Raw genomic sequence first — 17,336 nt, 5'->3', positions numbered from 1 at the left:
TCTCAATAGAGGAAGCAGAGACCAAGCGGCAAGAACAGAACCACAAAAGTCTTGAAATCTACTATAGCAAGTGCTGGACTCCCTAAAACAACAAGTTTAAAAATAAACCAGGAAATGTTTGGGTTTTTTTTTTCTTCTCTGCAACAAAAAAATACACAGTTGTTATGGCTCCGCCGTGTGCTGGCCTCAGCCAGGAAGGAAGCACTGGAGATGCCACTTTCATTTCCAGGAAAGAACAGCTTTTATCAATTCAGATGTCCTCTGGTGAAGAAGTACTAAACATACCTTAAACATTTTTCATGAGAATAGGTAGAGTTTTGAAGCTTACATGAATTAATAGATCAGATTCAATTGATTTCCTTTGTCACATGATAGATTTAATTTCTGCCATCTAAGACAAACCAGATTTAAAATATTAAGCTGGCTAGCACCATTTCATAAAGCCTCTCACTTGCCCCTGTGTCATTTCATCCTTTGCAGTTGCATACCTTGATGTTGAATAACAGTCATGATTTCACTGACTCCTGAATTCAATCTACTGTCTTTATTTGGACTAGGTTCTCTACTAGTGAATATATACTGGCAAATATGGGAGAAATCCAATATGCTGTTATTTAGTTATACACTCATCATTTCAGAGGACTTAAATGTTTTGAAATGTTATGGTAATTTAAACGCATACTACATTTATTTAAATACTGACTCCCAGTAATCAGAAGGAACTTCCTCACATTGGTCTTAGCAGAATTTTCCTTCTAGATAAAAATTTATAAAAGAGGCAGGGTAGCAAGTTGCAATATACAACAAAACCAAGATAATCATTAACCGGATTTGAAAATCATGTATCTAAATAAAATCTGAGGCTGTATCTAATGCAAGAGGGCTACGTTCATATATTTTCCCACTGAACTCAGTGACCCTGCTTTAATTCTAGCTCTTGAAAATGGAGTAGACCGGAATTTTCCATCACAGTAACGAGAAATAAAATATCCCACCTCTGGTGTGAGTGCCTTAGTGCTGAGCAGCCATGTCACTCTCAGTAGTCACTGAGGTATTCAGCTTAAAATGGAACAGTTCTAAAAAAAGCAGCTGAGGGAGACCCACCACAGCATACCCAACAGAATTCCCATTAAAACCTCCTGCCAGAATGGGAACCACAAGTTTACAATTTCAGTTCCTGAATTCTCGTAAAGATCACAACAGGAACTGTCCACCTCTCAAGTACAGAGTACAGAGCTGAGGCCACTACAGGTGCAAGCATCCTTGGTCCTTCCCACTCCACACTTGGAATAAAAACTCTTGTGCTGTTCAGAGATAGAGATGGAATAGCCTTGGTGCAGGGTGGCAAGAATAATCTCTGAAAAGAGAGACTTCCTGGATTCCCACCTCACTTTCCAGGAATATCACTGCTCTATCCAACTGGAAAGAATGGCAGTAAGAAACATGGGGACACCTGCCTGATCCATGTTCTCTTTTTGCAGCTCGAAAGTTTGTGCACTAGACTGGAAAATGGAGATGGTGGGTTCAGTCCAACCAGACAGAAGAAGGAATATACTCCAAATCATGGGAATCCTAAACTTGCAAGGAATTACATTACAAAACCCCCTAAGCAACAATTACCCTTGGGCATTCTTTCTCCTTCTCCACTTTTACAGCTTACCAAATAATTTGTTTTTGTGAAAAAATAGCAGAAGCAAATCAGTCTGCTTTGCATCCAAAGAAACCAACATTTATTTCCCTTTAATTCACTGTAAAATTTTGGTTTATATTTTTGGTGCAAAACAAATAAAAGTCAATGTTAATTCTCTATTCCTAAAGTTCCTACCTTTCCAATGAATGCTTATTACTTGACCCCATATGCCTCTAGGACTTTCTATCCTTGTTGAACTGCAGTGCCATCACAAATTAACTTAAAAGTGTTGTTTATGCCAGATGTTTAAATACATTTCAGGCCAACAGTACTTTTATTGAGGATTTTAAGTGCAATCAGCAACAAAGTGTGTATTTAAAAAATGTGACTGCAGTGGTTGTTTTTGGCATTCCTTGCTGAAAGCCTCTGCTGTGAGAGATGAAAATATCTGAACAGGCTTGCTCTGACCCACGTAATATGAGGAACTTTTCCTTACTATATTTGTCTATGAAAAAACTGCACCAGACTGATGGCATTTATAGCAAATCCTGCAGAATCACACACTTTTACAGCTTCCCTGCCTATTAAAGTTACTGGTTCCCATTCTACCCAGTCCATGAATTCACATGTAGGTCAGTTCCTTTTCCTGTCTCCTAGAAACATTAGTAAATCATGCTTTTGAAGGATTTGAATTTCTGTCTAGACTACAATTTATTTATTTATTTTAAGTAACTTGAGTCAACATTTTGAAGTTTGACAGCTCTACAGGTGAAATTGCTACAAAATCCAGTTGTAAAATATATCACTTCAATTTTCTTCCAGTCCTCATTCTGTGGCAGTGACACAGTGGGAAGTTTCTCTTGCTTAGAGGAAGAAAATCATAATTATTTAAAAGCAAATGGACATCCAGATCTACTCCATTTTTTTCCCCAGAAAAAATTAAAGCAATATTAATGAGAATTCACAAAGTGTTACTTTAAAAACTATTTCTGAATAATTTGGACTCTTCACCTATGCAAACAGCTGTGTGTTCATTCAGAGTCTGTGACACTGAAGAGGCAAACAGACGCAAAATGGTAAATTCCAACAGACACAGATCACCTTAAAATATCATAAATCATGTTAGAATGAAAGGGATGGAAAATAATGAGTTTTTTTGGTTATTTTTTGTTTGTTTGTGGTATTTTTTTGTTTGTTTGTTTTTGTTTTTTGGGGTTTTTTGTTTGTTTGGGGTTTTTTTTGGTTTGTTTTTTGTTTGTTTGCTTGTTTTTTACCAAAGAAGAATATTCACATATATTTTAGAACTCAGACATACCATACATGCCATATGGCAGATTTAAAACCAGAGTAACACCATTTTTGGACAGTGCTTCAGCTTTTACATGTGTCCTAAGTGCAGTCAGAATTCTGGGCTCTTTCCTTTACTGGGAGGAAAGCCCTATAAATGACACACACCCTCTGTGGGACACGCCCAGCGCTGGCAGCCAAACTACCAGTCTGTTCTCCCAACACTCTTCCACATGCATAAAGAGCTTTAGGGCTGACACTGGGTCTTCAAAGTGCCTTCAAACCAGATTAATTCTTTTCACTGACTACAATGCTCAGGGTCCTGGGCTGGCCAGACACCTTTCAGGCCCTGGAAGGCAGCATAATGGCCCTACCTGTCCACCTGCACAGACTGGAACCAGCAGCCTTATTCAGTTTGACTGGGCTGAGCCAAACAGTCCTGAGACACAGCTTGGCATGTGGGCCAGTGCTCACAGCCAGAGAAATATATGGACTAGTGTAGAAATGACATTTTGATAATAAAAATGAGAAACAACTGTCTGAAAGAGAAATGACATCTCAAAGAACAAGAAGGATTTTAATGTACATATGCTACTAAATATTAATATTGATATTCCATGCTAAACTCCCCAGAAGACAGAAAGTACCAGTATTCAGCCTGACTCTACAGCCTAAATCCTGTTTTCAGTGCTTCTCTGAAGTTTCATAGAATCCATCTTACATGGCCATGGCAAGGAGTACTTGAAAACATATGGCCAACCTGGCATTTATTACTTGGTAACATAAAAAATTGCCCAAAAGTGTTCTGATCCTGTCCACGTGTGGATTGAAATATATACCATGGCTCAGATGCCACAGACAGATATTTCGTTCTTGTAGGATGGTCTTCTCAAATGAGCATATTGTCATCCCAGATAACTTGAAAATTGCTCTGTTTCTTAACTAAACTGGCCATTAAATACATAATTTACATGAATATATGGACTTTATGTGATAAAGCTGTGCATGCAACATTGCTTACATGATTTATTCTAGTATGGCTTTACATTTTTTACATTCTGGGGATCTTTGTACTGCTAGCAAACAGTTGCATGAGGACACTGTCAGCAGAAGATGAAAAGCTGCCACTTGGCATAGGGAGGTTGGCATTTTATTGTAAAAGCACTAGGCAGGATTTTCAGAATAACTTTGCACTAGCCTTCCTGCTCACTTAAATCATTATTATCCAAGGAGGCAGACAGAAATAGCTGTAGGTAGGGTTACCCAGCACTTTTCATCAAAAGATTCAGCTTTTACTTGTTTATAACTCTTTCAGGTTGCAACTTCCAGGTATGCGAAACTGCTTTAGATTTCCTCTTATTTTTAAGCTTCCAGCTAAGAAAGAGAGGAACATAAAATGTCTTTGTTTGTTCATATTTGGGGAAAAAAAATCTTCAGTTTATCAAAACTTCTAATGCAATTGTGCTCAGGATCAGGATCTTAGTATGTACCATGGATACAGATGTAGAAAGAAGAGGTAACTTCCTATGTTTTTTTCAACATAATCTGGAGTAAAATTGACCGTTCTGAAGTATCTTCTTTCTGCTGCCAGCAAGTATCTATGAAAATTACTGACAGACCATATTCTTCTTCTGGGTTTGTGTACACCAGAAGCCATTAAAGTACAGGGGTAGCAGTAAACTCACAGAAGCTGAAGTTTTTTGATGCTGTGGAGCTAAAGGATGCAGCTCATCTGAGTGATCATGTATGGATATGTATGATTCTGCTTTGTGTATTTCTAGATGGCTTCTTGAGGTCCCTTTCAGCCTCAGAACGTCAGTGTTTTCTTAACATGTTGAACAATTACAAATTGCACACTTAAAATTTACACTAAGAAACCATTAAGGCTGCAATCTTGAGCACTCAAAAGCTGCAAAATACCAGACTTCTACATAGACCCATTGTGTCATGATAACTCTCCTCAATGACAAATGCAGAAATTGCTCCTGTCTCATTTAATGCCTAGTGAAGCTGGGGAAAGTCAGGGCTGTGGAAACAGCTGGGAATCTTTTCTCATCTGCTGCAGAGTGAGTAGCAAACCAGAAATGGACAAGAAAGAACAGTCTTGATCAGACAGTGAAAAGAGCCCTAAAAACTCTAACCTATTTCTGCCTTCACTGTGGAAGCCCTACTTAGAGCTTGCAAGTCACATGAATCTCTTCTATTACAGGTTACTGATATTATAGTCTTTCTCTATGGCAGTTGCAACTACAGCTGCAGCAATCAGGAGTTTGGCTTAGCTGGTTTCTGTGGGGCTCTTGTTAATCACGTATCACAACCAAATGACTTTGATATTAATATCTTTATATTAATTTCTCTTTTGTAAGATAGGTAAAGCAGTACTTTTTAACTTGAGAAGAGCATTTTGAAAATACATTACAAATGTCTACAAAACACTTTGATATTACAGTAACGAATATCATAATAAAATCCATGAGGGAATGAAAAATTTTATATTCACAAGAGGGTTTAAGGGATGTGCGGCAGGAAAGGCATGACACTAAATTATGGAGAGGAAGATAATGAACACAAGCCTGTTTAATGAGCACTGACCATCATGGACACTGCATGAAGCAAGAGTGACTGCCTTACCAGCATGTGAAGGTAAATGATAAGATGCGATGTGCTTATGTAACAGCATGTAATGACAATTGTGATACATAAAAAGCATGGAGCCTTCCTCCAATGGTTTCTGTTTTCTAACTGATTTTAACATCTTCCTTTGAGGAAGACTTGACTTGTTACTAAAGGCCCTGGGCCAATACATTTGAAAACCTGTCCCAGTGGTCTGATGGAATTGCAAAGTGGCTGATAAAACTTCACCAAGAGATGTACTAGGTGTACTGAGAGGTACTAGACTCTCTGTCACTTGTTCACATTAAAAAAAACAGAGCAGCAAGTTCTGAAAAACTCTGAAAGGCCTGGACTCCTGGGGGACCATGATAAGCCAGCATTCCTGGTTTGGGATATGGGGCATATCCCATATGGGGTGGCATATGGGGTGCTACAAGGGTGTCTCAGACCCTACCAGTCCCTGTAATACAGGGCTACAGACCCAGTTCAGGCTGGCAAGTGGGAAGTGTCTAGCTCTTCAACACAGCTGCACTGAAATGGTTAGCTCTGAAAAAGGTTTTTTAAAAGCTGAGATTTGGTTTCAGAATTAGGCTTCTATAAATAGCCTGCTGTAATCTCACAATTACTGTCCCAGGCTATCTGGCTACACCTCTGTACTTTGTGCATTTGGAAGGACTAGAAGTAATTATTTTAAGTAAGAACTCTGTATCATACTTGCAGAATGTGCTGTGGGTTTAGAGGTTGGTGTGCTTCAAAGTAAGTTCTGCAGCCTTGGATAACCCAGTGTCCCTACTTAGAAATCTGTCACCAAAAGTTCATTATACTTACAATTACAATTTGAACACCAAAGGGCACAGAATAGATTGAAGTTTTTACTCTATTAAACCCTGGTGTATTTAGAAATACTGTTCCAGAAAAGGCTCTAATCCTCCTGCCACCACCACTGAAACTCCCAAAGAAGACAAGAATTTGAGGAAACAAATAATAACAACATAAGTAAACATCCTCCCACACTTCATCAATGTAGCTGACACTGCACTCCAATTAACAGCACGCAATATTCTAATAAACATTGAGAATGAAAATTACCATAAAGGCATTTTCCTCTGTGCTTTTTTCTTTGGCCCTATGTAGCCTCTTAATACAGAGCAGAAACCAGGCTGTAAATACTCTGTTGCACTTGTTTATGACATTTGAAAGTGATTCTTTTCACTTTGTACTTGGGAAGTACTATCATCTATATGTGTTTACCTAGTGGAGATCTCAGCAAGAAAAAACCTGAAGTGTAAGAAAGACTGTCTCAAACATACTAGCCCAGTGCAAAGCAGCAAACATTTTATGTTGTTTTACTTACTACACATTTTTTTTGTCTCTCTCTCAGAGCTATCAAGTAGGAATGCAAGTTATTTGACTCAGATCTAAGACTCACTGAAGCCATCAGAAAGACTCAGTTCTGAAGCTTTCAAATGACAATGCTGAGGTCAATTATTTGAACCTGTACAGAACATTTTCTAATTTTGTGGGCTAATGAGTATCTGCATCTTTAGCATCCCAGCTTCAAGAATATACCACTCTGGGCTTTTCTCTGAAGAGCACTATATATGATGCAGCTGCATGTTTTCCAAGTAATAATTCTAGACTGTGAGCAGTGGAATCAAGACTAGAGCAATAATTTCTGTGTTTTAAAAAAATTGGAACTGACACTTTTAATTTGATAGTTTTAGTGAATTTATCATTAAATTCATTGATGCATCTGCCTTTGTGGACCTTCAAAATATTGCAAGCCAGAATCCATTATGCTTTATTTGTATTGCTTTACAAGGAAAGCCTGGATTAAACTGATCCTTTACTTTTCTGCATTCATAGGAAAGTAGAAAAGTTATGGTTTTGATAACTGAGCCACTGTCAACATTCAATCCCTCTTATCCATCCCCAAATGCATCTTCTACAGCAAAAAACCCTTCATTACCAAAATTGTAAATCACCTTTGGACTGAATTAAACAAATTTATCTTCCTCTGGAACATAACAACAATGAAGAAAACAAGACATTTTGGGGTGTTTGAAATTTAATCTTCATCTACCTACATTTGCAGTCCTTCTGGTTTTTGGCAAGTTCAAAGCCAGGTCTACATTCACAGGCAACCCCACCTTTGGGTGTCTCCCGGCAGATGTGTGCACACCCATGATCTTTGTTCATACAGTTCATACCCTCTGTGGAAAAGGAAAGAAAAATAGAAAATATTAGTATTAAAATAAAATTGCAAAATAATTGTGCATATCCAGTCCTCCAATAATTTTATCTGTAACTTTTATTTTTCATCTGGACCATGTTCCACAAGATAAAAGAACAGAGCTGAAAGGAGATATATAGTCAACAAAACAATGTAATAAAAGACAAACCCACTCTGGGGCAAATATGAGCACTACTCTGTTTCATATAGAAACTTGTAATTTCTCTATTCTGTATCTATATTCTAATCTTTCATGAAAATATCAGGGATTTAAAGGATAGTCCAGGAGTTGTCTGTCCCACAGAGCTGAATAAGTGATCTCACTGTTATTTTTTTCCTTGTATAAATTCAAGGGCTGTTACTGTCTGGTGCATTTTTATATGCCTGTTAATGTGCTTTATATTTTCTATCTGCCAAATATTACAACCAAGCATTTTTGCTTGGATACATTTCTTTGCTATTTGTTTTACATCTCAATTCTCTGTCATCCACCATAAACACAGCACATCTCCAACAAACCTACTACCACTTTTGTCTTTGACTCTATTAAACAAAACACACCAGCTGTTCAACAAGCATCCAAGTGCCATGGGTGGATTCCTGCTAATGTTTATGCCAAGGAATAGTATCAACCAGCTTTCTTTTAATCATCACAGAGACAAATTTATCTTTCTAAACCATGTCAGTGATTTAGGCTCTAGGAGTATAAGTTGTATTCAGTATCTTTCATTACCGTGTTAATTCAAATCCCACATATTCACAGAAATCTTGAACTCAGTTCTTATGGGTCAGCATCTAACATTCCTTGTGTGAACGAAGGCTAGCTAGATTTGCATTACAAAGCCTTCCCAGACTTCCCCTTGGATATCTGACCTGTAAAGGAGAGACAAATTCTCTCAGAATACACTGGCAGAGAATTCACATTGTAACTCAGCTTGCTACACTGGAAACTGCATGTGTTGCCCAAAACACTGCTGTAAGCAACTTCAGGGTGGACTCTGCAACTTATTTGGCACTTTGCAATGCGTCTGTTCTCATCTATTCTAGGCTAATTTCTCAAAACTACTACAGTGCAAAATGGTCAACTTAAATCTAAAGTGCCAGTGTATTGCAAGTAAAAGTTTTTTTGTGCCTAGAATTTTGAGGAGGAAACGCTACAGAAAGTCAGTCAGAGATTGCCTCAGGGAGAGAGAAGTTAACAGCTTCAAGAAGTTATTCACACTGTTCAGCTTTACCTCCGAGAGGTTGGTATTAGCAGAGTAATGAAAAACACACATCACCAGTCTGATTGGGTATTTTTGTTCACCTCTCCTACAAAACACACCAGGGTCTTAAATCTCACCGCCTATGAAAACCAATATTATGCACAACAGATGCATTTATTTCTTCTAAATTGCCCTCTGTATTGTCCTTGAGCCCAAAAACTTGCCAAAAATAGTAAGTTACTATAACAAAGTAAGTTATTTGTAAACTGCAGCCTGGACAACAGATGCTACCCTGAGATACAATATGCACTACATGCTATAATATACCATCCTACACATCAAAGAGAGGTATGAACGCTTTGTTGGACTGAACAGATACAAGAAACCTGGGAATGGCCTTATTGAAGGGTTGGAGGCATTTTATAATCTCTTTCTCTCCACTTCTCCCAACAAAGGATTTCAGACACAATGTGTTTGACAAACTGCATTCCTGTGCACTGTGCTATGCTCCGAAAGGGATCTGGGAAAGATAACACATGGCTGATTGAGTTCCACTGCCCAGGCTCTGAGAAGAGAGGAATTATAGAGATGAAAGCAGATATTTAATGGCCTACAAGTGTAATCAAGCAAGTGATCTTTCAGTGTTTACTTGCAGATACTGAATCTCTGCCTTTATGGGAAGACAGAAATTGTGCACTGCTGAAAGTATTGGGAGAAATTGAAGATCAAAATCATTAGAAACAAAAGTGATCCTGGTAGTTGTGTGTAAGACCACAATATTTTAGTTACTATATTAATTATTCCGTCTGTTCTATTAATCAGAGTTGTCTAAAAACTATTTCAGTTGCATGTTCAGATGGAGAACACCATAGAAATCTGCTGAGCCTGAAAATCATTCTTTTATAAAATATAATGGTGAAATGAAAGACCATTATTTTTCAGTCATAAGCCGGAGCTCATGCACAACAAAAATTCTCATTTCAGTATTTTTCAAAATACCTAAAAATTAAATTACAAATAGTTTCCTAAGCAAAACCTTTTTAGCCTGAAAATATTAGTGAAATAAGAATGCAGCAAGTTAATATTTTACCTTGCTAAAAATGCCAAAAAAGGTGTCAATTTACAAATAATTTTAATAATTCAAAATTCAAAATTTTCTGCAGATACAGTATTTGTCCAGATGCTGTCTCTATCAATCTACATACACAAATAATTTATGAATCAACATTGATAAAGTTTACTTTTTTGCTAATTGACTCTTGAGGGAATACCGAATCTTTAATGATATGGCACATAAGTCACGCTCAAAATACAATAATATGTTAAGTATCTTTCTAGAACTAATCTTAGTTTCTATACAAATGCATATGAATAGGAGAGAAAACTACTCCTAAAATGACTTTGTTCAGTATTCTCTTGAGTAGGATGTAGTCCAGACTTTAAAATAGACTAAAAAAACATAAAACACTTCCAGTATTTTCCTATAAGAACGTGCACTGCTGAGTTCACACTGCTGCCACAGGAGCAGTAAGATGTTTAAGATATCATTTCTCCTTGCTTGTGCCCCCTGAGAAAGTAAGCTTTGCAATATTTTAGTTAATGTTTAGCAGCGACATAATGCACACATGCCTTTTCCATAAGGGGTACAGAGTGTGAATAACACCATGGGAAAATTTTCCCTAATGTTAAAGAGGGATTTAAGCCTCTCGGTGCCTGCCTTGCTGCTCAGCCTCAGGACAACGGGTGACTCAAGGAGGAGGTGAGCAGTGTGCTCCAGCCTCATAATCGAGGGCAAACTTTCTTTATTTGCAGAAAGAGGTGGAAAACTACCCATTCAAATAAAAAAAAAAATTGCAGGGGATTCTGCTGTTCATTTATCTATTTGAAGTTTTTATCACCATCAGGCCCAACTCAGCAGATGGGTCCTGGCACCAAGAGGTGCCCTGTGCTTCTCATGTTGTCCCTTCCTCGAGCTGACTAATGCAGGCCAGAAATAGGACAGAGAGGGAGAACACCCATGGAACTATTGGAGGCCTCTCCCAAGTAAGTACAGTATTATGCCCACAGCACTTTTACCTCGATCTGCTGCACAGCTTGGGCAAAGTATCAGACAATGAATCTTCCATCCAAGCCCCAACAAGAAGGTATTTACAAAACTATTTACAGAACTTATGACCACCCTTTCTCTCCATGGTGTGCACATATGCCTTGCTCTGGTTTGGAACACAAGGAGCTGCTCCCAGCCTGTCTTGATTTTTGCAGTGCTTAGTGTGTCCCAGCTTCTAGAACTGATGGGACTATGGGTCAAGTGAAAAGCCATGGTTCCCAAATGAAGGGAAAGATTAAGTGTTGATAAGAGAGATGATAAGAGAGAAGTCTGTACTCACACAGAGTACATACATACAAAATCCTTAATGAGCATGACACTAAAATGTCCAGTTGAAATGTTCTAGGTTTTACACATTAACTGTTCATAAAAGCAGTGTCTTAATCCCAAATGCTGTTACTCAAGGTAATCTCTAAAGCCAGCACAAGAATGGGTGCATGTCTCTTAAGCAGTGCTGGCAGACAGTCAAATAAACTTTTGAAACACAGACACATTCTCAGCAAATTCACCTTACAGACAGCAAAACAAAATCCAATGGGAAATATAAACAGGAAGGGAAATGTCACTTAAGAAAAGAAAACAGTGATCTAATTAAACTAAATCCTCTTTCAGCATTTTGGATATGACTTGAGAAACTCTATTCTATTGCCTTCCTGGATTTTTTCCTGACTCTAAGTTACAAAAGATTGCTCATGGGAGAGTGACAGAAACTTTTATGTATATTCACAATCCACACTCATTTTTGTTCGTGGCCTAGAAGAGATTTGGATGTGAGTCTACTACGTTAATCCAGTCTGCCACTTAGTTATCACAAATCTTTTAATAGTGCAGTTCTGCAAAACGTTCAGTCTGATATAATGGCCTCTCCATTGTATTATGCTCTAAAAATGTTTTCAGCTCAATGGCCCTGAAAGTGCTTGAATCAGGCTGACTGTGACAACTAAAGCATGCATCAGCCTTTATTTCTCATCAACACTGTCTGTTCTCATCTTAATTAAGACTTTTGGCAATTATTTTACCATGTGGCTCATCATCTTTGCTTAGATTATCCTCTATGTTGCCATGATTTCACTTACTCTGTATTTATATTGCTGCTGTTTTTATACATGCTGAAACGCGCTGATTCCAAACACGATCTGAAAAAGACCGCTTTAAATTGCATCAATAATTTTCAGAATATTTTCAGACTATATGTGCTTGAATGTCCTAAGAAGATGCAGGAAGTCTTGAACTTAATCCATACATACACACTGTATATTTGTACGACATGCCCAGCAGCATCTGCATAATTGACACTCAGTCTTGAAAACTACATAATCACATTATCCTTTCTTGTTGATAAGTTAGTTTTAACACAAGGTACACAGTGAGATCTGTTATTAAGTTGCACCATATACACGATATATCTTCAGTAACAGAGAGAGGAAAAAATACAAGAGGAAACAAGCATTCTCATTTTACTTATTCTGTAAACTATTAGTATCACAGCAATTTCTTTTTTGTTCTCTTTTTAAAAATTGTGTAAGAAACTACAGTGCTACAATAAAACACACTGGTCAATGACCAGGCAGTTTAGAAAACTGACAAAGACAACTCCTCTCACAGAGTTCTTACTCTGTGAGGAATGGAAGTCAACCAAAAGACACCACGATTCTGATGGAGACAGGAACATGATGTTGGTGAAAATGTGAGATGGCTGTTCTAAGCCATATGGTACATTATGTATGTATGTTTTTGTCACGTAGAAACAGACTGTTAACCTTTTGTCTGACATGTGGAAAGCAGCTCCCCATCTACACCTGGGAGTGTCCCTGCCTTTGCCTTCTAACTCCGGGATCTCGTGTGCATCCCAAGGGTGATGAAAATCAGCATTTGGCTAAACAATCCAATTAGAGTCAACAACATATGGTCAGATCTTAGGACCATGAAAGCCAAAGGACTGTTTTCCAACACACTGGATCTGACCTTTATGCTACACAGTTGCATCAGATCTTCTGGACATTTCTGGCTCCCTAATAAAAACCCAGTTCTGGGATGTGAGGAATGTCTGGGTGACCTCTGCTCCCCAGTGAGAGAAATAAGATGTTTTCATCTCAAAACAGAATGTCCTTTCTTGAGGATCAAAACCCCCACCAAGATTTGCTCTCTTCAGCAAGAAAATGGAGGGTGAAACTAATTGGCTGAGGCAGGTGCCCTTTCTCAGCTGATCACAACACCACAGGTACAAAGCATCTATCTAGGAACAGACTTTCAGAGCTTAGTAAGAAACCCCACATTGGGCATGCTGGAAATGTAATCATCTATATGAACATCTAATCTTTTTCATCCTGTTATCTGAATTAACACAACATTTTCTTACCATCCTCATTCCTGAAATAAGTTACTTGGTTCTGCCTAAAATTTTAGGAAAAAATAGTTTTTTTCAGTGACTACAACTCACCCCAACAGAGGTTGGAAAGAAAACAAATAAAGCAGGCAAACTGACCCAAGGAAACAGAATTCTACACTATTAAGTATGTTGTCTGGAGACATCTTGGACATAGCATAAGAAAACAGCTGCTGGGTATATTATAAAATAAACAAATTCAAGTTTGTTTAGCAATTACATGTCTTTTCAATTTGGATCTGAAATGTGCTTAAGGCCAGCATCTTCAGAAGGCAGACTTGCAGTCTGATCTCTGACAAGATGTTCCTGCTCTGAGTGGCAGCCAGAAAACCACATGGAGAGGGTTTTTGTCTTGAGATTTAGAAATGGGAATGTATCAGAGTATAACTTCATTCTTTCAGCAGTAAGAGCACAGATCTACAGTTCTGCAAAGGTGCTGTGCTGTGGTTTCAGGAGAATGATGAGAATGAATGGACCAAGTTTAAGAGAGAAACCATGGAAGTAGAGAAAGAAAACAGATGCCAAAATTCCCAGAAAATGTCATCAATTCTCACAGGACCAAGAAGAGAATAAAGAAGACTGGCTGAAATCCATCCCATGGTGGTTGTGATCAACTTGTGACTATATGATGGCTTTTTGGTGAACACATGAAAGAAGGTCTGCAATCTCAATCTGCTTTCCACATTGAGGAGCTACCAAGAGAAGCTGAGGCTTGCTGAAACTGTTTTCAATAGTCTCTGTTACCTTCTCACACATAGATATGGATTATCTGGGGAAAAAAATAAATCTGCAAGATAGCCCAGAAACTGTGTGCCAATGCTGTTGTGGCAGAATCAACTGAGTCTCTGCCAGTATAGACTTGCCACCTCATGTTAAAGGGAAATAAATGGTAAGGGATGAAAACGGTAAGGACAAGAAAAGAAAGAGAAACAAAACACAGATAGCACTACAACCTCCTTTTAACTTTGCTTCATCTTTAAATAGCAATTCCTTAAAGAGTAAAGCAAAGCAGGGAGGTTTTCAGGGAGTCACTGCCACATGATGTCCCTGGGCAGATGGGGGTGACCCTGAGGGGAGACCAGGCCATGCAGGAAGCAGAGGAGGGAAATGCACTTTCTGCATCTGAGTCTTCACCACCACTCTCCTATTTCTTGGTGCCTTGGTGGGAGCAAATAAACCTGGAGCGGTTTGGCTATCCCGAGCACTATGGTTGTAGTACTACAGCAGAGTCAGTGAAGGACAGCATCACCTTCAGCTTGAGCACCTTCAGCTTGAGAACCTTCAGCTGGGTAGGGGTAGTGGAACAATCACCTGAGCCCACTCTGGGGTCTCAAGCACTCACTCACAAAAGCAGGTTTGAGGAAACACAAAGAAATCCAGAGTTGGCACAAGAATAAGAAACTTGCAGGGTTTTTTTAAAAAAATATTCATATGAGGTCTTTGGGCCTCTTAGCATACTAGAGCTAGGAAATCTTGTCTCACTCTTTTCTAGAGTCTCTCTCTTAGTACCTGATTATAACATGGGAAAATTGTAAAGCAGAAGATCAGAAAATGGCAAGAAAATGTTTTTTCCCTTCCTGGTCACAAGAAAATTCAGTATTTAATCAAATATTCATTACCTCTACCAAGTGAGACTTCTCACAAAGATGTAGCAAAGTTTTTAGGTCTCCAATAAAAAGACTTAAAATAATCTCAGAGAGCAGACACTTTTCACAAACAGAAATTTGAAAAATCAATTGAAAAGATGGCTTTTCATTACTGTTTCATGAGAAGGTTTTGAGCAGGTTCTAAGCAAAAATTAAATAATGACAGTATCATTTGTGTAAAGATAAGGCAAGCAGTGGGAGGATAGGACTAAAAAACCCAACTAAAATATTGCGATTTCTTCCTTCTTCTGCAATATGCCCAACTGACATGAGACAGACATGACATAGAAATATTCTAGAAATATTTCTAATAAAATATCTTAAATATTTCTAGGGCAGTTTTCAAACACATAGAATACATTCAGATAGATGGAATAAGACGAAATATTTCAATAACACATTCCTTTGCAGGAGCTCCTTCACATCCCAAACTTTTCCAAGAACAATTTCACAACTTCTTGCAAAATCATGTAATTAGCAAAATGATACATGGCATTATAGCATAGGGATCTAGATATATTATGTACTGTATTAGGTGTATGTATCATTATATATATGTAGTAATCTTTATATATAATGAATATTCATAATTATTTGTGATTCTATATGTACTAATGCATATATAACCTATTTAAACTCAAGAATATGTTCTGCAAGGAAAGAAAGTTGCTCACTCTTCTCCAGGTAAATACAGTGCATCATTTTTGTAGTAGGGCTAAACATGATCAAAATCTAAACCTCATTCTGTTCCTTTGTTTCTTACCAAATAAAAAAATCACTGTGGTGCTAAGGAATTCCTTAACTTGCCCCCATGCTCACTAAGTTAGTTACACTTGTCAAGGATAAGGACTAAGCAACGCAGTTTCCAGCTTCCTGTTCAGTTTTAGAGTGTCAGTTCAGCTCTGGAAAGCTGATTGTGAAGCAATATATATAGGTAGCTGTGCTGTAGTCCACAGAGCTTCACATTTTCATCAAGATTTTGTCATTTTGTCAGCAGAAAAATCCAGTGGTCAAAGTTATTGTCCAACAACCAAACAGCTGATTTCCACCAGTTCTGGTGACTTCCAGAAAGGTCAAATGCAACTTAGAACCAAAATATTAATGGTGTATTTGGCGCCAGAGAGTCAACCACAATTTCTCTCAAAAATAAGACAGTGGCTATATTTAAGTGGTACATTTACACACAACACAAGTTCATTTTAGGTGCAACGTGTTCAAGTCCCAGGGTTTGTACAGCCCACTTCCATGCAGCCTTGGCATGCAGGAGTTAAGTTTGTTCCTTGAAGACATCAAACAGGAAGGTGTGCACTTGGATGCCAGAAAAAGCACCACAGAGAGCAGAATGGATTTCAAACATTCCCAAGTTCAATACATTCCCTTCTCCTTTTTCTTAAAAAACACAGATATATTTCACAGAAGAGTCTCTGAGAAATAAAGTAATCCATTTTAGAACTGCAGTGGAGTCAAAAAGAATGAAAGTGTACTGTGCCTTAGAAAATGCTATCGCTTCTAAATGCTAATATAGCAGGATTTTACATACCTGAAGACAACAAAGATGAAATATGAAAGCCAAGATATATGTTTGCAAACTGCCTTGTGAGAAAGTAATTCAATTTCCTATCAAAATGTGTTAATATGTGTGTAGTGTCTGTGGTAAAAGCAATGTTATCTGGAGTACTGACATAACTAAATAACTACTTTAATAAGCTCAGTGTTTGACTCCTCCAGTCTCCTCTGTCTCCTGATTGATCATTTAGAGAGTCTTGTCCTAGAGCTCATAAATTTCAAAATTCTTTCAACTTTTTTTTGTCTTTCTGATCAAAGAAATGTTTATGTATCCTTCCCATACTGTGTCTCTTTAAACCACTGGCTTTTTCAAAGTGTTTTTTTTTTTAACACCATAATGTGATGTACACAGAGAGGTAAATGATGTCAGAATCCTTTCTGCCCCAAACCAGTCTGCAAATCTTCAGAAAAGCAAAGTTCACGGGTGCCTTTAAAAGGGGCACAATCTGTTTGTGCTTAAAAGAAAGTCCCCCTTTTTTTTGTGTGTGCAGAATAACAATGCCAGAATGTGTTATTCCAAAGAACTGTTGCCATGGTGATGCCATCAATAACATCATTTTCTGCATCCTTGTCCTTTAAACATATAAGGAACGCAACAAGCATTGGTAAATGTGAAAAAAGAACAATTACCTTTTCTTTCTCAACTGCAGAGGAAGCCTTTAT

The 17,336-nt window shown here is 37.9% G+C and overlaps 1 protein-coding gene across 5 annotated transcripts in view; it reads right to left on the bottom strand.

Annotated features, from left to right (window-relative positions):
- Positions 1–17,336, bottom strand: part of SCUBE1 (signal peptide, CUB domain and EGF like domain containing 1) — a 230,160-nt gene that overhangs the window by 88,056 nt on the left and 124,768 nt on the right. For all 5 annotated transcript variants that reach the window (XM_064420579.1, XM_064420577.1, XM_064420578.1 and 2 more), the window contains one exon: positions 7,618–7,743. In XM_064420579.1, the coding sequence (XP_064276649.1) occupies positions 7,618–7,743 (126 nt within the window). The remainder of the gene's footprint in view (positions 1–7,617; positions 7,744–17,336) is intronic.

Source organism: Passer domesticus, chromosome 5 (assembly GCF_036417665.1).
Source record: "Passer domesticus isolate bPasDom1 chromosome 5, bPasDom1.hap1, whole genome shotgun sequence".
In the NCBI taxonomy this organism is placed as follows: Eukaryota; Metazoa; Chordata; class Aves; order Passeriformes; family Passeridae; genus Passer; species Passer domesticus.
Note: the sequence above shows the minus strand (reverse complement) of the source record. Positions and strands in the feature narration are given on the sequence as shown.